The sequence below is a fragment of the Argiope bruennichi genome, chromosome 7 (genome assembly GCF_947563725.1).
Source record: "Argiope bruennichi chromosome 7, qqArgBrue1.1, whole genome shotgun sequence".
Lineage (NCBI taxonomy): Eukaryota > Metazoa > Arthropoda > Arachnida > Araneae > Araneidae > Argiope > Argiope bruennichi.
In genome coordinates, this window is record NC_079157.1 from 70,728,962 (window position 1) to 70,748,117 (window position 19,156).

Here is a 19,156-nt window from a genome sequence, read left to right on the forward strand (position 1 = left end):
TACTATGTCGGAAGTCAGTAAAAAATCCTATTTACCGATAACTTATTCATCATTTTATATTAGTTGAGAAAAAGGAAGTCGTCAACGAAATAATGTATAATTATCTATTAAATTTATAACTTTAAAATTTAGTTTTGATGTCTAGTAAAAAAGCACCATGCAAATGTCAACAATTTCTGCTCTGTAATTCCTTAGACAGTACAATTTAAACCCCTGCAATATCATAATTTTCATTTCTTTTTTGGTGTTCGTCTCAAGTTGAATTTGTGGATGAACTGGATAAAAATATATTAAAATTAAACAAACAATAACGTAGGTCTTTGTATATTATTTTAGATTAATAATCAATTATTTACATAAAAATGCTTCTTTCAGAATAATTCTAAAGGTTAAAACAGAACAGTGGGTAATCGATTCAGCAAGCTGATTCGGTTCAGATAGAATGAAGTTATTTTTGTGAAAAAGACATTAAAAATTGATCCAGAAGAATTATCTACAGTTGAATTCGAAGAATCCAAATAGCAGCAAAATTTCAGCAGATGTATTTACTTATAAATTTTATACCTGTCTAACATCTATTTGTGTCATTTTATATCTGTCTGAAAAGAAAGAATTTCACATTTATTATATTTTCATCGACTTTAAGACATTTTATAAATATACGAAGAAATATTAGAAACAGAACGAAATATTTTGTTCCAGAATAGGAAAAATTTTACCTACTATGATTTCTAGATTTTTTCCCCCGATTTCCCTATGGATATTTTTTTTTTTTTTTCAAATTCCATAACTAAAACCCAGTGCAATTTCTATCATTAGAAGATTGTTCAAAAGAAAAGAATGCTTATTATCTCATCAAGAATCCTCGGTGATCTTAGAATAATCAAATGTCTGACAGCTAACTTGTCACATTGGTTTTCGACTTTCAGTGCCTGACTAAGGCAGGGGCATACGAGGCAGTTGCGCCGGCCCCTCACATTAGAAGGGGGCCTCCAAATCGTTTTAATTTATCATCTTCATTTTCTAATGTTGAGACAGCACTCCAATTTTTTTTTTATCATTACCAATTTCAAACTGCACTGGGGAAAGGTCTTTTTCACTGCTGAAGAGATTAAAATCTCCCTTAAGATCATGTATTGTTCAAAGAAAATTGTCTCAACTTTCTATGTTATGTTTAAATTCTGATATAACAAAAAATATTGATTATGATTATGTATTTGATAATTTTGCAGAAAGTAAAATTCGAAAAAAATCCACTGAAAAAGAAATAGGAAGAAATCTATTATAATATAGTGATCTGCTATAATCTAATGAAGCAGAAGCCCCCCCCCCAAGAAGTTTTTGTTCCGGGTTTCCATTTGGCTAAGTCGGGCCCTGTCGACTTTGGTTTATAAGGACGAGATTGTTCAAGTAATTATCTTTGATGCAAAAGAAAGGTTTATTGAACGAAACTTTAGTATTGCATTACATGTTTTGTGTTAATTATGTCACGATTAGGGATTGCAATACCGGAATACCGGGATACCGAATACCGGTATTTTGAGCCATTTGTACAATTTTGTAATACCGGTATTCGCAAGTTTAAATACCGGTTTTTCGGTATTTACTAGAAATTTTTAAAATGGTCTCCACTATATGTTCAGGTATCGCGAGCATAGCAATATAGTATACGATTTGTTTTTATGTCTCCCTAACGGACGAAATTAATTAGCTAATGAATGGCTTAATTAATTGCTTAAATCTAAATTAGCGAAACATGGATTATCCCTGAAAGAAAATATTGTATCCATAATGACTGATGGGGCAACAATTATGAAAAAAGTTGGAAAGTTGATTGGTGCAAATCAGCAGTTGTGGTATGCACATGGAATTCAATTAGGAGTAATAGATGTATTATACCAAAAATATAAAGAACAAAAGAATCCAAATACTGAGGATATAGAAACTACGGATTCCAACTTTGAAAAGAGTAGGAGTGAGATTGATATTGACAATGAAGATAATGACAATGTAATTGTTGAAGAAGATATTGCTAATGAGGATGAAATATTAACCTATCAAGAATTGCTTCCTATAATTTATGAAGTTCGAAAAATTGTTAAAATATTTAAACGTTCCCCTATAAAAAGGATATATTACTAAAATATATACAAACTGAAAATAAAACAGAATATATGTTAATATTAGATTCTAAAACAAGTTGGAACAGTTTACTCCTAATGATGGAATGATTTTTGAAACTGAGAAATCCAATCCAAAAAGCAATAATCGACTTAAACTTGTAAATCAATTTTTCAGATAGTGAATTCGACTTAATATCCAGAACTATATCAGCTCTACTTCCAATAAAACTGACTATTGAGGCATTATGTCAGAGAAATTCTATTTATTAACAGCAATAAATTTCATGTTGCAGCCACTGAAAGAACAGCACACATTAGTATCTGAAGAATTATATATTACATTCAAAAATCGCATAAAAGAAAGGCATACCGAAATAGAAAATGTCTTATGGTATTTGCATAATTCTAATGATTTTAAAAATGAAAAGAAGAAAAGAAAAGAACCAATTCAAATATGATTAAGTTAGAGTAAAGTTTCTTAAAATTTTTTCCCAAAAACCTATCCACATTCAGAATTCGGTTCAATTATCGAAGATTATGATGTCACTACTGTCGATAGTGAAAAGGAATTGTCTCTTGAACAAAAATTAGAATTAGCGATAAATAAAAAGTTTTCAACGAACCAAAATACAATACAGAAATCAGCTATATCCAAAACAATCCGAAGAGAAATCGATTTATTTGAAGATGAGGGATTTAGAGGTAAATACTTGGGAAAAGTATATCGCGCATTGCTAACAGTACCACCAACTAGCGTAGATGCCGAAAGGGCGTTTTCGATAGCTGGTCATTTTTACACAAAATTACTTTTCAGGCTTAATGATAGTACAATTGTTGCATTATGTTTTTTTAGATCGCATTTCAAAAATTTGTAATAGTACCACAAACTGAATAGTGATATTTACACTTTTTTTTGTGATTTAAATAAATAAAATGCTTCTTTACTTTTTTATATACAGTTATAATTTATAAGTTACAAATTATTTTTTGTGATATTTACACTCTCTAACAAAACTGGCAAATAAAAAAAAAAACACCTGTGTTTTCTTTCTTTTCCCAAAATTTCTAATACCGGTATTAAAACCGGTATCCCGGTATTAAGATTTTAAAAATACCGAATACCGGTATTGAAATTTTGGTCCGGTATTGCAATCCCTAGTCACGATATACGTATATGAATTATGTTGAATGTCAAACAGAGATTCAGTCTTCAGAAAAAATTATAAATTTTACGGATTTTGGAAAATTGATTTTGATCGTCAGAGAGTGCTCAGAAGTTCATCAAATTCGGCAATAATAGAATAAAAACATAGATGCCGGCCCAATTTTTACAACATACAGAATCGAAAATTATAAAAATTCTCTGGATCCAGTAAAACCGTCATGATATTTCAAAAGTATTCATAGATTTTTGGATGGTAGAATGGGACCATAAGATACGATAATAATTTGTTTCATGCTTCTATGCTAAGTATATCGTCTTGGGTTATATGTGGGTATAAGCTTTCAGTAAGTATGTATTAAAAATTAAATCAGCTTCCTTCAAATTTACATTTTTTTAAGTTCTCTTATTTCATAATCAAAGCCATCAACAGAATTTAAAAATTTCATTTCATTTTCTTTTTGCGATTTCAACGTAATTATATAATCTTTTTAAAAAGATTTTACTTACAAGAACAATCAATACACTTTTAAACGAGACAAGAGGATCTTAAAATTTTATTAGTATCCTATAAAAAATTATATTCTTCAATATGTTTAATGTACTATACAAGTCCGTAAAATTATTGTAGAAATGTCGAGCAATATTATATATGTATTATATCCGTATTTAAAAAATATGTGGGCTACTAATAACATGGAAAATTGACTCCTTTTTGAAAGAGTTTTAAGTTTGCAGAACAAGCATACATTCTAACGAACATTCAAGATCGAATTATCTAATAGGTAAAGTAGTCAACTACCTAGGTAGCCCGGAACTTCGAGGGATCTCGAAAATATATATATTTTTTAACATTATTTTAAGAGTAACTTAATTTTGTGCCATCAGATAATTTAAAAAAAAATCATTATTCAGAGGAATGTTTTTTCGTGTTTTGAAATTGGCTAATAGAATCCAATACGTTCCAAATCAAAAATAACTCCAAATCCTTCCAATTTTCTTTTGAAGTTAGATGAAGGATTCACAAATCAATAGCCCGAAAAAAACATTGAATTAAAGTTTTAGATTATAAAGTTTTATAATTTTTTGCAGTTTTGATTAGAATTCTTTTACGTTAATTTTTTTTTCCTAAGCCAACACGCTGAACCAACTCCCTAAAGATGACTTGCAACTAAACAATTTCAGTCAGTCAAAGTATTTGCTACAAAGACTGCTTATACAAATATTAAATTAAAACCAATAAAAATATCTGATAGGAGAGTAAGAAGGCGAAGAAGGAGAGAAACTTTTATTCCCTTTTAGTCTTAACAAAGCTTAATCCGACTTTGCGAATACTTTAAAAGACACAAGAAACGATGTTTCGCATAAGATTTACAATACTGTATCTTCATGTCTGCTGTAATTAAATAATATTTTGAAGAAGTGATAAGATAGCAGAAAAATGGACATAGAATATCACCGAAATCAGACTGAAACAAGCTTGGAGATCTCGAGCAGAAACAAAAAGCTATCGGTGTTGCCACTCCTGAGAAGTTTTATATTTCCTGTTAGTGCTCATTTTGGAGTTTACTTTGCATCTTATTCCAACTTGGAATCTGGCAATGCAGTTTTAATTTAAGTAGAACTATGTCGTGTTTATTTTAAAAAAAAGAATTTTTATGTTAGATATTCACCTCTTTGATGTACGAATCATTTGATCATTTCAGTTTGCTTCATCTGTATATACTCTTATCTGTTTCCATCATCCATATGTAAATAGCCTCATGAAACTCTCTGTCTTGTATTGTGGGAAAATAAACTGATTCTAAAACGAACGTAGAGTTCCGAGTCATAACAGTCAACATTGGGCATATTCTTTTAACGACACACAAACAGGGAGGAGCCAAATGGTGGAGGAAAATGTAATCTATGTTTGCATTACATTACAGCTATTCCACATAAATAAACTTAACAGAAAATTAAAAAGTCATTCCTTTTTATTTTCGGAATATATTAAAAAAATTTCCATAAAAATCTATGATAAATCTAGGATATATTTACAAACAAATCTGTTGGCTAACATCATTCTTGAAACTATTAGGTTTGTTAACCGCTCACTCGTCGTACATCTACATGCTTTAAAGTTTCTTATTAGGGAAGTAGTAATTGAAATCATTAGGGTCGAATAGGTTAAAGCAGCTGAAATTAATACGCATTTCTGATAAGACATAGAAAAAAAGTTAAATGATTATTAAATATTGGCATTAAATGACAGCTAAATAACCTTCTGATACTACAAGGTAATCAGTAATGGTTCGGTGAAAGCATTGGGATTCCCATTTCCGTGTGTCAGAAAGAAGACAGTTGATTGCCGGTTTCATTGAGCGGTTTAGACCGCTTTTCAATTTTTTTTATGATAGGTTTAATATATATATCCCGCGGCAAAGTAAACCAGGGACGCAGGATTATAAGGCTGTTTGAGACTCGATATTTAAATTTTGGTTCTCTATCAATCAGAATGTATAAGCAATATGAAAACAATAACTTGTTATTTGCGCTCTAAAATATATGCGATGCATGTAAAAGAAACGAGGCCGTCACGTGATAATGTTTTTAACATGATAATATTTAAAAGTTGGCATATTGCCTATAAATTGCGAAAACAAGACGAAAAAAAATTGTCTGAAATAGAGCTTCCAAAGTTGCTATATAATTACTTCTTGAATAGTATAAGCCCAATATTTTTTTTAATTTTATCTATTTTTAATTAAAAACTAATTAAAATGTTATCATTTTACCTCAACAGATTTGAAGCAGATTATTACATGAAAATCCTTTTTACGTAACTTTAAAATTCAAAGAATAAAAAAAACCGAGTTGTGCTATTAGCATTCACAAGCCGTCAGTCTTGGATTTCTCAAACCAGAGTGATATCTTTCTGGTTCGAGCAATCAAGACTGACAACTTGTGAATGCTAATAGCACAAACTCGTTTTTATTTTCTTACTTTATATTAATTCATAAAACTTATAATTATTTTATAATAATTTTGATGGTACAATGTTCTAAATTTTGGTTAGATTAAATGCTTATATTTTTCCTCTCTCTCTCTCTCTTTCAAACATTTTTTAATGAATTAATACAAAACTGCAAAATGCTACAAAATGAAGTACTTGTCTTAAATACGTCTGGTACGTAATTGATAAAATAATTTTCTTCAAGTTCATTCATAAAGTTCATTAAATAAAAATTCGTTTAAATAAAAAAAAGAAAACCGCAGCAACTAAGCTTTGTTTATGAAAGATATTTCCATTTTATTTCCTTACATTTTTTTGCTTTAATTTTAATAATTTTTTTAAAAATATCATTCAGTATAGCTTACAACAACATTTTTTATTCTTTAAATTACTGGATTTATACACACTCGTTGGGATGATATTCATTTCTTTTGTGCATTTATTGCTACAATATAATTAAAATTAAATTTTAAAACTTAAAACGAAGTTTTATGACTCAAGCCTAAAATATTCTAATATCTATATATTCTATATATCTAAATATATCAGCTCTATGCGTCCACCTCACTCGTTGATTTTTATATAAATTTTTTATCTAGTCGATGTTGACGATCAGCTAGTCTACCAAGGTTATTGGGTATTTTTGATTCCCGTTATATAGTTCAGATATAACTTTATAATCATGATACCGTCAAATTGCAATACATTAAAGCCATATTATTTTAATTATCTTATATATGTTCCGTAATTTAGTACATGAAGTTTTATACTTGGGATCAGTCCAAAAAAATAAATGTGCGGTTCAAGTATTTTCTAAGTTTTGATGTATTCTGTTTTCATATTTTTATTTGTCTTTCAAATACACAGATACTAAACAGAATTCTTCTTCTTTATCGTCCAACAATGGAAGAAAATCATGCAATTAAATCTTTGATGAAGAAACAAATATTTAATTGCTCAACGAAATAATGCGAATGGTTTGAATTTCAGATCAACAATGTAATCTAATTTTGGAAATTATACAAAGAAATATTTTTTTTAAAAAATGCCAAAATTTAGGAAAAATGTGCAAGATATAGATATTAGAAAAAAGATATTTTCTTTGAAATATTAAAACGGTTGCGCAAATTCATTTTTGTGCAACAATAATTTCTAAAATTATCACGGAAAAACGGCAATATTCAGCTTAATGTTTAAATAATTAAAATTCTAGTCAAAATTTCAAAGAAATCACTCCTCGGTGCACATTTTCATCTTCCAGGATAATTTTGTAGTTGTAAATTAAACGGTCAGGTCTGTAGAGTGCCAGAGCACACATTCATCTTTATTATTAGTAAGTATGGAGAGTTAAATTCCTAAAATTTATCATGGGAATTCTTGCAAAATTTATGAATTAAGATTCAAATGAGTATAATTTTTTTTTCAAAAACTTATATTTAAACTTTGTTTATGGAGAAACAGGGAGAAATGACATTATTACTGCAGCTTGGCCTGCGTCTAATTGTTCCATATATATGTAAGAAAAAGCTAAACATATGTACTTCTAAGTAGTATTTTTATATGGAACCTATAAAAGGGTTTAATTAATTAATAAGAATTCTAAAGAATCCGGTTAAAAAATACTTTTAATGTGAGCGTTTGATGAAACATGTTTTTAACTATTCTATGAATAACTTTCAGTCATTTGAAAGATAATTTTTTCAAAGCTTGAAAAACAGTGAAACTGCCTATCAGCAACGGTACCCCCCTCCCCTCCTTTTTTTTTTTTTTTTTTTTTTCCCCCTTTCTGGAACTGAGATGTCATCAGAAAGAAAATCTTCATCTAAGAGAGTGGCTTGACGAAAGGATATGACCATAAAGATGGAATTAATGGAATGAATTCGATAAGAAAATGATAGCCGTTCTAAAATATTTAATATTGTAATAATTAGTAGTTTTAATACCAACTTCTGCTAAAATAGAATTCCAGCAATAAAAAATTTAGATAATCGGTAAGTAAATAATTTTTACGAATAAGACGAGCATTGAGAATACTTATGTGCATATTTTGAACACATATTTTGAAAATACTTTAAATTGCTTATTTATTCATTTATTTACGCATATAAATAAACATATATTTTGAAAATATTTTAAATTGTTTATTTATTCATTTATTTATGCATATAAACAAACATATATTTTGAAAATAATTTAAATTGTTTATTTATTTAATTTTAAATAGTACTCTATTCAATAAACTGAAGCTAGAAGACAGTGAAAAAAATAATGGATGCTCAGGGCAAATATTAAAATTTTTTGTTTTTAAATTTTTAATATTCACATTGTGCATTAATTTTCTCCATTAATCCATGTTTTTTTTAATATAAAATAAAATTCTAACACGCAGTTAAAATAATTCTAACAACTTTAGAAGACTACTTTCTAAGACAAGTATCAGAAGCAGTAAACATAACAAATTCAACTGATTCTCAACCAAAAAAAGTTGCGTAACAGAAATAAAAGTAAAAATGATGAAAGAAATAACTTATCTTCAACATATTGTAGATAAAAGGGCGAGAGTAATACATGTAATTAAATAGAAAATATGCTTAATACTTCGTTGGGGGAAAACATTGCTATAAAATGCATTTAAATTAATTTTACAAACTTGTTCAATTTAGAGAAATAGCTTTTTAAAAATAAAATGTTTTATGTTAGTAAAAAGCTATTTTTCAAATTTAAAAAAAATGTACAATTATTTTCTCAAAAGTTATAGTGGAAAACATGAAGTCCTTTAGACACCATTTCATTGCTGGAACTCTGTATTCATTCTGTAGAATTCTGGGAGGCGTAGGAACGTTTCAGCAATAGCGCAGTAAATCCTTCTATTTATTAAGGAATATGTGTACCAAAATTTCATTTGAATTCGTCAAGGGATGTGAAATTACATAAGGTTCAAATATGGATTGGGCAAACGAATTTCCGATTATTTATTTATATATATATATATATATATATATATATAGATGGATAGATAAAGGGTTATAAGTAGGTTTACGGCAGGGGTGGCGAACCTTCATGGATCAACGTGCCATTTTTTCTAATGAGGTATAGACGTGCCGTCAAATAATTTTGACTTGTGATTATTGGGAAAATAATAAAACTAAATACTCTTTATTTAATACGAAAAAATACATTTTGTATGGTATTGTAGTAAAGGCTTTAGTTATATGTGTAATTCAAATAAAAATAACATTAGTGTGACTTCTTTTGTTACAGATTAGATGGCAACTTTTAACTTATATTAGAGTTTCAAAATGTTACTTTTCACAGAATGCATGCTGAATTTGAGTCATCTGCCAAATTGTTTCTAAGCTTTAATGTTATTCTCTCTGGACTTATTCATCTGAATGTTATTCATCTCTGAAAATAATGACTCGCAGGCATAGGTAGATGAAAATATGGTTAAAATAGCATGAGCCAATTTTTCCAAACCGTTAAATGTGTCTGGAATCGAATTCCATGTTTCCAAAATTTCGTTACTGACATTTTTACTTATATTGCTTGTTAATCTTTCTGTTTCAATCAATTCCAACTTTTTCCTTATTTCAATAAATTTTTGAATCCATATTGAACTAGACTGGAAATCAATCAGTTGCATTTCAAATTCTTCAATTTGCAACTAATCGAATTGGGACAAGTTCAGTTTATCAAATGAAATCACATCAGGGTATATAATCAACTTGATTGGTGAATCAATTACGGAAATAAATTCTTCAATAACTTTTTCTTCGTCTGGTTTCTTATGTATATCTAAATCCTTGATATATTATTTTCAAATTTAGGAAATACTTGTAGTTTTTTTTTTCAAAAATATTGTTCCTAAAATATGCAATTCAGCCTCAAAAGCGCAAATGAGATCCATCATGACGATAATTGTTTTATTTGTACCTAGAAGTTTTACGTTCAATTCATAGAAATGTTGGCATATATCTGTAAAAAATATCAATTTTGAGAGCCACATAACATCCAAAAACTGTGGATATTGTTCAATCCCCTCCCCCTCTTTTGCAGAAGCAGTCTGATTTCTTTCAAGCAGTCAACAAATCCTTGAAATACGTTCCCGCGGGTCAACCAGCGAACAGTATTATACATTAAATAGGCATTATACACCTAGTTGACTTCATCCAACAAAGCCTCAAACGTTCGCTAATTTAAAGCCTGCGACGATATGAAGTTGACTATTTTTGTGACTAACGCCATTACATTATCAAGAAATATTAAACCACCCTTCGAACACAAGGCTTGTTGGTGAATAATGCAGTGGAGTTCAAGAATCGAATGTCCTCCGTTTGTTTGAAACAAACTAATAAAACCATTTTTTTTTTTTTTTTTTTTTTTGCCCACCATATTTGGAGTATTATTAGTTACTGAAACAATTCTTTTCAAATCAATTTCTTTCTCAGCAAGCGAACTATTAACAACCGAACAAATATCTGAACCCTTTTTTAAATGGAATTTGAATACTCGCGTTTTTTCATAATACTTCATAGCGAACTTTGTTGTTTTGAATTAAAATGCAAACCCTTTTGATCGGCGGTATGCTCAAAATATTGTGTGTCGCGTGCCAATGGTTTGCCATCCTGGTTTAGGATTACAAGTTAAGGGTTATATATATATATATATATATATATATATATATATATATATATATATATATATATATATATATATACAGTGCCTCAAAAAATTGAGAGTACACCTTACTTTTAATTGGTAAATCAGACTTTCGATATAAATAACACATTACTATAAAGTGCAAACATGTTTTTATTTTTACCCATAACAAATGGTTTAATTTAGAGTAAAAATAAAGAAAAATCAACGAAACACTTCTAAATTGAAAAGTTCCAGAAGCATTTTAAATAAACGTACGCAGAATTTTGCCTCAAAAAATTGAGAATACACCAATGAAATTTTTGCGATATCACGCATAGAAACAAAGCGTCACAATTAAGTTGCATGTCTTTTGGCTGTTATAATGGCCTCTAAACGTCATGGTACCGATTCAACCAATTTTTAATGGTATCTGATAATAATTTTCCCTATTCTTCTTGCACCACTTGTTATAAATGGGTTTTGTTTCTAATTTTGTGTTTTTGAACCACTTTTTTTAGTATGGCCCAAGAATATTCAATGGCATTGATGTCGGGGTTCTGTGGTGGTGTGTGTAACTGCTGTTTACAATGAAAAAGGCACCATAATTTGACGTTACATGCAATCTGTTTGGGGTCGTTGTCCAACTGGAAAATGAAATTTCCATCTAAACTCAGATTTTTAGCACTTTCCTTTAGATCGCTGCTAAGTATATCCAAGTAAACCATATCGTTTATAATGCCATCTATAAAAATTAAATTTCCTACCCCGGATGAAGCCATGCAACCTCAAATCATGACGGAGTCATCATCATGTTTAAATGTAGGAGGTAAATGTTTTAGATGCAAAGCAGTATTATGCTTTCTGCATACAGTACGATGGCTGTCACTGCCAAAAATGTTGAGTTTTCTTTCATTACTAAATATAGCTTTCTTCCAAAGGTTATTGGTCCTCAATTGATGAGTTTTTGCAAACTTCAGATGCTTTTTCTGAATTTGCAAGCTCATGAACGGTTTCTCTCCAACAATGCTTTTATATCCAGCTTGTCTAATGACATTTCGCACAGTTTTAGCACTTACACTTCTGCCTATGATTTGAAAAGTTTCTGCAACCAGTTGGATGAATCATATGGTCGCAGCAATCTAAAGAAAAGTGTAAAAATTTGGGTTTAGATGGAAATTGCAATTTCCAGCAGGACAACGACAACAAACAGAATGCATGTAACGTCAAATTATGGTGCGTTTTTCATTGTAAACAGCAGTTACACACACCGACATCAATGCCATTGAATATTCTTGGGCCATACTAAAAAAAGTGGTTCAAAAACACAAAATTAGAAACAAAACCCATTTATAACAAGTGGTGCAAGAAGAATAGGGAAAATTATTATCAGATACCATTAAAAATTGGTTGAATCGGTACCATGACGTTTAGAGGCCATTATAACAGCCAAAAGACATGCAACTTAATTGTGACGCTTTGTTTCTATGCGTGATATAGCAAAAATTTCATTGGTGTATTCTCAATTTTTTGAGGCAAAATTCTGCGTACGTTTATTTAAAATGCTTCTGGAACTTTTCAATTTAGAAGTGTTTCGTTGATTTTTCTTTATTTTTACTCTAAATTAAACCATTTGTTATGGGTAAAAATAAAAACATGTTTGCACTTTATAGTAATGTGTTATTTATATCGAAAGTCTGATTTACCAATTAAAAGTAAGGTGTACTCTCAATTTTTTGAGCCACTGTATATAAAGCGGTTTTTTGTATGAATTAAATTATACAGCACTTCATTCATTTTGTTTAAAGCTACAAATTTTGTCTGAATTTCAGCATCAAAGTTCAGAAATGCAGTACAATTTTCCACTAATGTTAAAAAAAATTTTGAAAATTAATTATCTCATCCAATTTTTAAAAGTCACAAAATATTTTCGTGGATAAATTGAAAGCAGCTCTTTTAATTTTCACAAAGTTATTTTCAAACTTTAAGTAATGTTTAAAAAGTAGCAAACAGTTTGTTAAAAAGTAGCTTGTTTTTATTTATAGCAAGTGATAATATTATTAAAAAACATTAAAATTGGCCAAGTGTTTTAAATGGCAATTAAAAAAATTCTAAAACGATTATTAAAAAAAATATTATTGTTCTCAAAAAGTTATTAACAGTAATTCAAGCAAATTCATATTTAAAATTTGATTTTACTTCAATTAATTCTTAAATTGTGTGTCTATATTTACTACTGCGGTAGAAAAGCAAACGATTTTCATGTAAATATTTTAGACTCAACAAAATTTTTCGGTGATTTTATAAGAATTTTAATTACCTAAATCTTTTTTTTTTTCATATGGTACAGCTTTTGTTATTTAAGAATGAAAAATAAAAGTTATTAAAAAACATTAAAATTGGCCAAGTGTTTTAAATGGCAATTAAAAAAATTCTAAAACGATTATTAAAAAAAATATTATTGTTCTCAAAAAGTTATTAACAGTAATTCAAGCAAATTCATATTTAAAATTTGATTTTACTTCAATTAATTCTTAAATTGTGTGTCTATATTTACTACTGCGGTAGAAAAGCAAACGATTTTCATGTAAATATTTTAGACTCAACAAAATTTTTCGGTGATTTTATAAGAATATTAATTACCTAAATCTTTTTTTTTTCATATGGTACAGCTTTTGTTATTTAAGAATGAAAAATAAAAGTTATTAAAAAACATTAAAATTGGCCAAGTGTTTTAAATGGCAATTAAAAAAATTCTAAAACGATTATTAAAAAAAATATTATTGTTCTCAAAAAGTTATTAACAGTAATTCAAGCAAATTCATATTTAAAATTTGATTTTACTTCAATTAATTCTTAAATTGTGTGTCTATATTTACTACTGCGGTAGAAAAGCAAACGATTTTCATGTAAATATTTTAGACTCAACAAAATTTTTCGGTGATTTTATAAGAATTTTAATTACCTAAATCTTTTTTTTTTCATATGGTACAGCTTTTGTTATTTAAGAATGAAAAATAAAAGTTATTAAAAAACATTAAAATTGACCAAGTGTTTTAAATGACAATTAAAAAAATTCTAAAACGATTATTAAAAAAATATTATTGTTCTCAAAAAGTTATTAACAGTAATTCAAGCAAATTCATATTTAAAATTTGATTTTACTTCAATTAATTCTTAAATTGTGTCTCTATATTTACTATTGCGGTAGAAAAGCAAACGATTTACATGTAAATATTTTTATATGGCAATATGGCAAATATTTGGCAACAAAAAAAGAAGGTTACAAGTAACAGAAAAAAAATTAAACTAAAATTAATTTTAAATGTCTTAATTAATGAAGAATATGAATGATGAATGATACAAATGAATAACATCACAATCTATCCATAATGATAAATACACAGTTCTGCGTACATGATTTGCAAATTTTAAATAGAATTAGCATAAAAGCATCCAATCGGAACATCGATGTTTTTGAATGGCATCTAGTTATTATTTTCTTTCGTTATTTTTAAATTAATAACATTATTGTACAACTAACGCAGATAAATTACTGTAATAGTTGAATAATTAAAACGCACCTATTATGTCGATAAATTTTTGAAACTTAATTTAGATTCTTACATGTTTATTTCACTTATTATTTAGAATCTTTACTTTTATTTTTTACGTTTAATTAACTTTTTCATGGTCGTGTGCAAACAAAATACAATAAAACAGAGTATAATAAATCAATTTCTAAAAAAATAATATAATAAAATAATAAAAGTATTAAAATTTTCTTAATTTTTTTCGCTTAATTCCAATTTTTGTTGAAAACCATTTTATATCATAAAACAATTTTTATTTTTATTACTTTCTTTATTATTTAAATATTTATTTCGTACAGCATGTGTACCTATTAAAAGACATATTTACATTTTTTTTTATTTCATGAGAATATTAAAAAAATATTGTAAATTGTTATTAAAGAATACCCATTTTTCGATTAATGTTTTATTATTTCGATAATCTAAAGACAAAAGCTTATGCGAAAAATAAATGTTTTAATCAAAGATATTTTATTTTTTAATCTTAATAATTATTGATGAAATCAAATAAAGAAGAACACTGTTCTCAAAATTCAACAACACAAAGAAAGCTATTTATAACTTAAGCTTTATATTTAAAGTTGATTACAAATATATTTGAAATTTAAATTATACTTTTGATAAAAACATTAAACTGGTTGTTTGTTGAATTGATACAAGACTAGGCATATTATACAGTGATAAATACTATCACAAGTAATTATTATTTATTCAGCATTAATATCTAATGCATTAATCAAAATTTTACATAAAGAATTATACTTTTTAAATTAAAAATAATGTTAAGAAATTTAAAATTCTAACATTATTACCATTATAAAGTTCGTTGTTCTATATATATACTGCAATATAAGAATCTCTGGAAAAATAGCTACAATATTTTATTGGTTAAGTATTATAAAATATATAATTAATCTTTTTCCTTGAAATTCTTTTAACAAAATATCCTCGTACAAAAGTATCTTTTTTTTTAGATAAAAATATAAATTTAAATATATAAAAAAGGAAATCTCAACTTACTTCTTATTGCCCAAAGTTTTACACTGCTTAAGCCTGAAATGTATTTCATCATACCACTGGAACAATTCGAAGATATCGAATCATCATTGTATGACATTATTCTTGGCAATAAATTCTTGATTCCACCTCTAATTAGTTTTTTCAATCCATTTTCAAATGATTTAGTCTGATTATCAAGCCTTTGTCGATATACTTCCAAATCAATATTTCCATTTTCATCTTTAACTGGCTTAAAAGTAGTTATGTTATCTTCACAAAAGATGGTAGATAAACATAAACATAGCAGAAGAGGAATAAGCATTTTGCTTATCATAATGGTCCTCTTTTGCTTTAAAAGACTCCAGATCAACACAGAAATTTTAATTAGTAATTCTTCATGATGCGCAAATGAAAATTGAAATTCAAATCTTTTGGGCTTTCCAGATTAGAAATGTATTTATCCAGCTTGAAAATAAAATAAAATTAGTAGCAAAAATAAAAAGGGTAGATTTACATGATCACTAGTATTGATATTCTATCAAAAACGAAGCAAGAATCATTTATTTAAAAGAACAAATTATATCCCATCTTCAGTGAAAACTGTTTCACGCTCCGTAGCGAGGTTGAGCGGTAGAAACGACAAGCTGTTGACCAGTCAACGTCCAGGTAGGAATATGAGAGAAACGCTCGAAGACTTGGAAATCCTTAACACGAAAAATGTGTAGCAATAACCAAAATGAAAAAAATAAAAAGCAGCCTCTTAGATTGGCAACTATTTTAAGTGTCAAAGAGCATGGAAAATCATTTTTACCATAGAAATAAGGTTCTGTAAACTCGATTACCTTGAAATGAAATACTGAAATGTGTTCATCTCACTCAGTTCCACAACTCTTTTTCGTCAGTAGGCTGCTAACTCCGGAATGAAATAGAAGTCGTTTGGCTTTGCCTCAGTTGGCCTGAGGCGGGAAAAAACACTTTCGCTTTGTTATGACTTTCAACGAAAAAAACAACAAACTATGTTCTTTTTATCTCTTGTTTCTGCAAATACGCGAGATTTATATCAACAAAAAATAGCGTCTTCCATGTTCGACATTTTTTTTATTTTTTATTTTTTTTCTGATTGAGAGTCAGGGATAATTATTAGACGTGAGTAGAATATTCTTGTTTCAGTTTTATTGAGCAATGAGATGCCCTTGAATACTTTTTAAATGCCGGTCATTTGATCTCAAGTCTCTCCTTCTAATAGTCAATATATTTTTCAACAGTATCTTTTCAAACAAATAATTTTAACTTGTGTTGTTTACATTGAGATAAATAAGCATTTTTGCTGTGTGATTTGTTTGATTAAATCTATCAATATCATTTAATTAACTGTTGAAATGTTTGAATAAAAAGCATTTGTATAAAACAAATGGCACTATCAGGAATTATTTTTAAGAAATAGAATAGCATTAAATTTTTACGTTTGATTTTTACATTAATTTTTTACTCGTGTTTGATTTTGATTCCAAGTTATTTTCTGAGCACATTACAGTTAGTTATCACAGTAAATGAATTATTTGAAGTAATTTTAAGATAAGCAAGACATCATATATTCTTGTGCACTAAGATTTACAGGGTTTTTTTTTGTTTGTTGTTGTTGTTTTGTTTTCCCCTTCTACATTTAGTTTTCACTTATAGCCATCTTCAAGGGCCAGTTTGATAAGACTGATGACAAAAATCATATTTATTCTGAGTTTAAACGTGTTCAAAATCTGCCTCATGAATGTTTAATCATGGTGTTGAAAATATATTAATATTTTTATTAATTTTTAAAATGGCAACAATATTTAAAAAATATTTTTAGTTGTCCCGTTTTATTGATGGCAACTTGTAATTCGATTCTAAGATGGAATAGATTAAATCGAATATTTTTCCATTGGGAAATAGTTTTTCTTTTCAACTTAGAAAGCAAAAGGAAACGATGGTTTTCCTTAGGCAGCTTTAATAAATGGTACAAAGTTAAATAAATATAAATGGTTTAGAAAGTGACAACACGTACAAAAACATAATTCGAAATTTGAAAATATAAATGTATAAAATTAAACTGAAATTATTCGGGGCGAATTTTTGGTTACTATGTAATCACGACTTCAGTTCAATTGCTTTTTAACTGCGAAATTGGTTACCATTTTGTGTATGCATGCATGATTGTTTTTAAAAGAAATCCTTCATAATTTGAAATCATTGATAAAATAGCAAACTGCCGAAAGGAAATTTGTTTATGTTAGCTATCTATTCATTGACGAATAACAGCGTGAATTTTCTTTTTGTTTAATTTGTGGCTTTGGCTTTGCTTCAAATTTAGTAACTATATATTATCATTACACAATGCTCTAATTCAAATTAAATTTTCAAGAGCAATAACTTTTTTACTATGCTTTTGATGCGTAAACTTATTTTTTTTAACATTTTATTCTTAATCAATTTATTTGTCCGAATTAAAAATGCTTCATTTTATTTGCGACATATAAGTATTTTCTTTCATATAAAAAAGTGGTTTTCAACCTTTGGGGCACTTTCACTTAGAAAAATAAGCCAAGTAACAGAGAAAAACAAAAAACATAGGAAATTAAAAAAATATTTTTTTAAAAGCTATAGAATATTGTCTTCCTTTTCATAGTGATAATGTTTCGAATCGGAAAACTTATTCTCGAATTAAGAAAAGGAATATTGGCAACGATGTGTGTTGCGGAATAGTACTTTGCGAAAGTGTCTAGCATTTACACATTAGAGTATGGAATAAGGATTTAAATTGTAGATAACTGAAAATATAAAATTTATGCAGATTAATTTTAGAAGAGAGATTAGATTAGTAGAGATCTTTAGATCTATAAAAAATTTAAAAATTTGGAAAATATTATCGAGAATGATTTAGAGCTTTTAATGTGATTTTTCGTTTCTCGTGTCTTAAACTAGGACTATATACTAGTTACTTCTATTTTTATTTAGTAGGAGTTGAATTGAAAGTGCAAGTAGAAGTAGGAAAGTAGGAGTGGGATTGAAAGTGCAATTAAATCTAAGTAATAATATAATATTTTGTAATTTATATGATCTAAACATTATAAATAACTTCACAATGATCGTTATGTATGGACAGCCTTTGAATATAAAATGCATTAAAAGAATATTTGGAAAACACATTTTATAATACTAGTTCAGATGTTTTATATTAAATTTACATTGAAAATTTTCTCTATTCTAATTTTAATAATATAAATAAGGGCCACGTAAAAAAAAATCAATTAGTATTAGTGTGAACATTTAAAACATTAGAGAAAAACAAATAAAATAGGATGTCTACTTATATCATATTTAAAAAATATAAAATGTGTACAAATCTTTTAATCAATCAAAAAAGAAAGTAAACACAAATAATTTTTAAAAAATCACATTTATTACTTTTTTTCCCTTAGGCTCCATATGTAAACTTTGTTATATTATTTTGCCTATATATTGAAAAATATTAAAATATATATTTTGTAAATACAAATAAAATTATTCAAAAATCTTGATAATTAAATCATCTATGATAATATGCATAGTTATTTCATGCATATGATTTAATTTATTTATCAAAATTTGCAATTAATAATGTTTAATATAT

At 27.6% G+C, this 19,156-nt stretch overlaps 1 protein-coding gene across 1 annotated transcript in view; it reads right to left on the minus strand.

Moving 5' to 3' along the window:
• Positions 1–16,430, minus strand: part of LOC129975177 (nose resistant to fluoxetine protein 6-like) — a 71,855-nt gene extending 55,425 nt beyond the window's left edge. Inside the window, exon 1 of the mRNA XM_056088148.1 lies at positions 15,532–16,430. Within this exon, the coding sequence (XP_055944123.1) occupies positions 15,532–15,844 (313 nt within the window). The 5' untranslated portion in view covers positions 15,845–16,430. The remainder of the gene's footprint in view (positions 1–15,531) is intronic.
• Between the last annotated feature and the right edge of the window lie 2,726 nt (positions 16,431–19,156).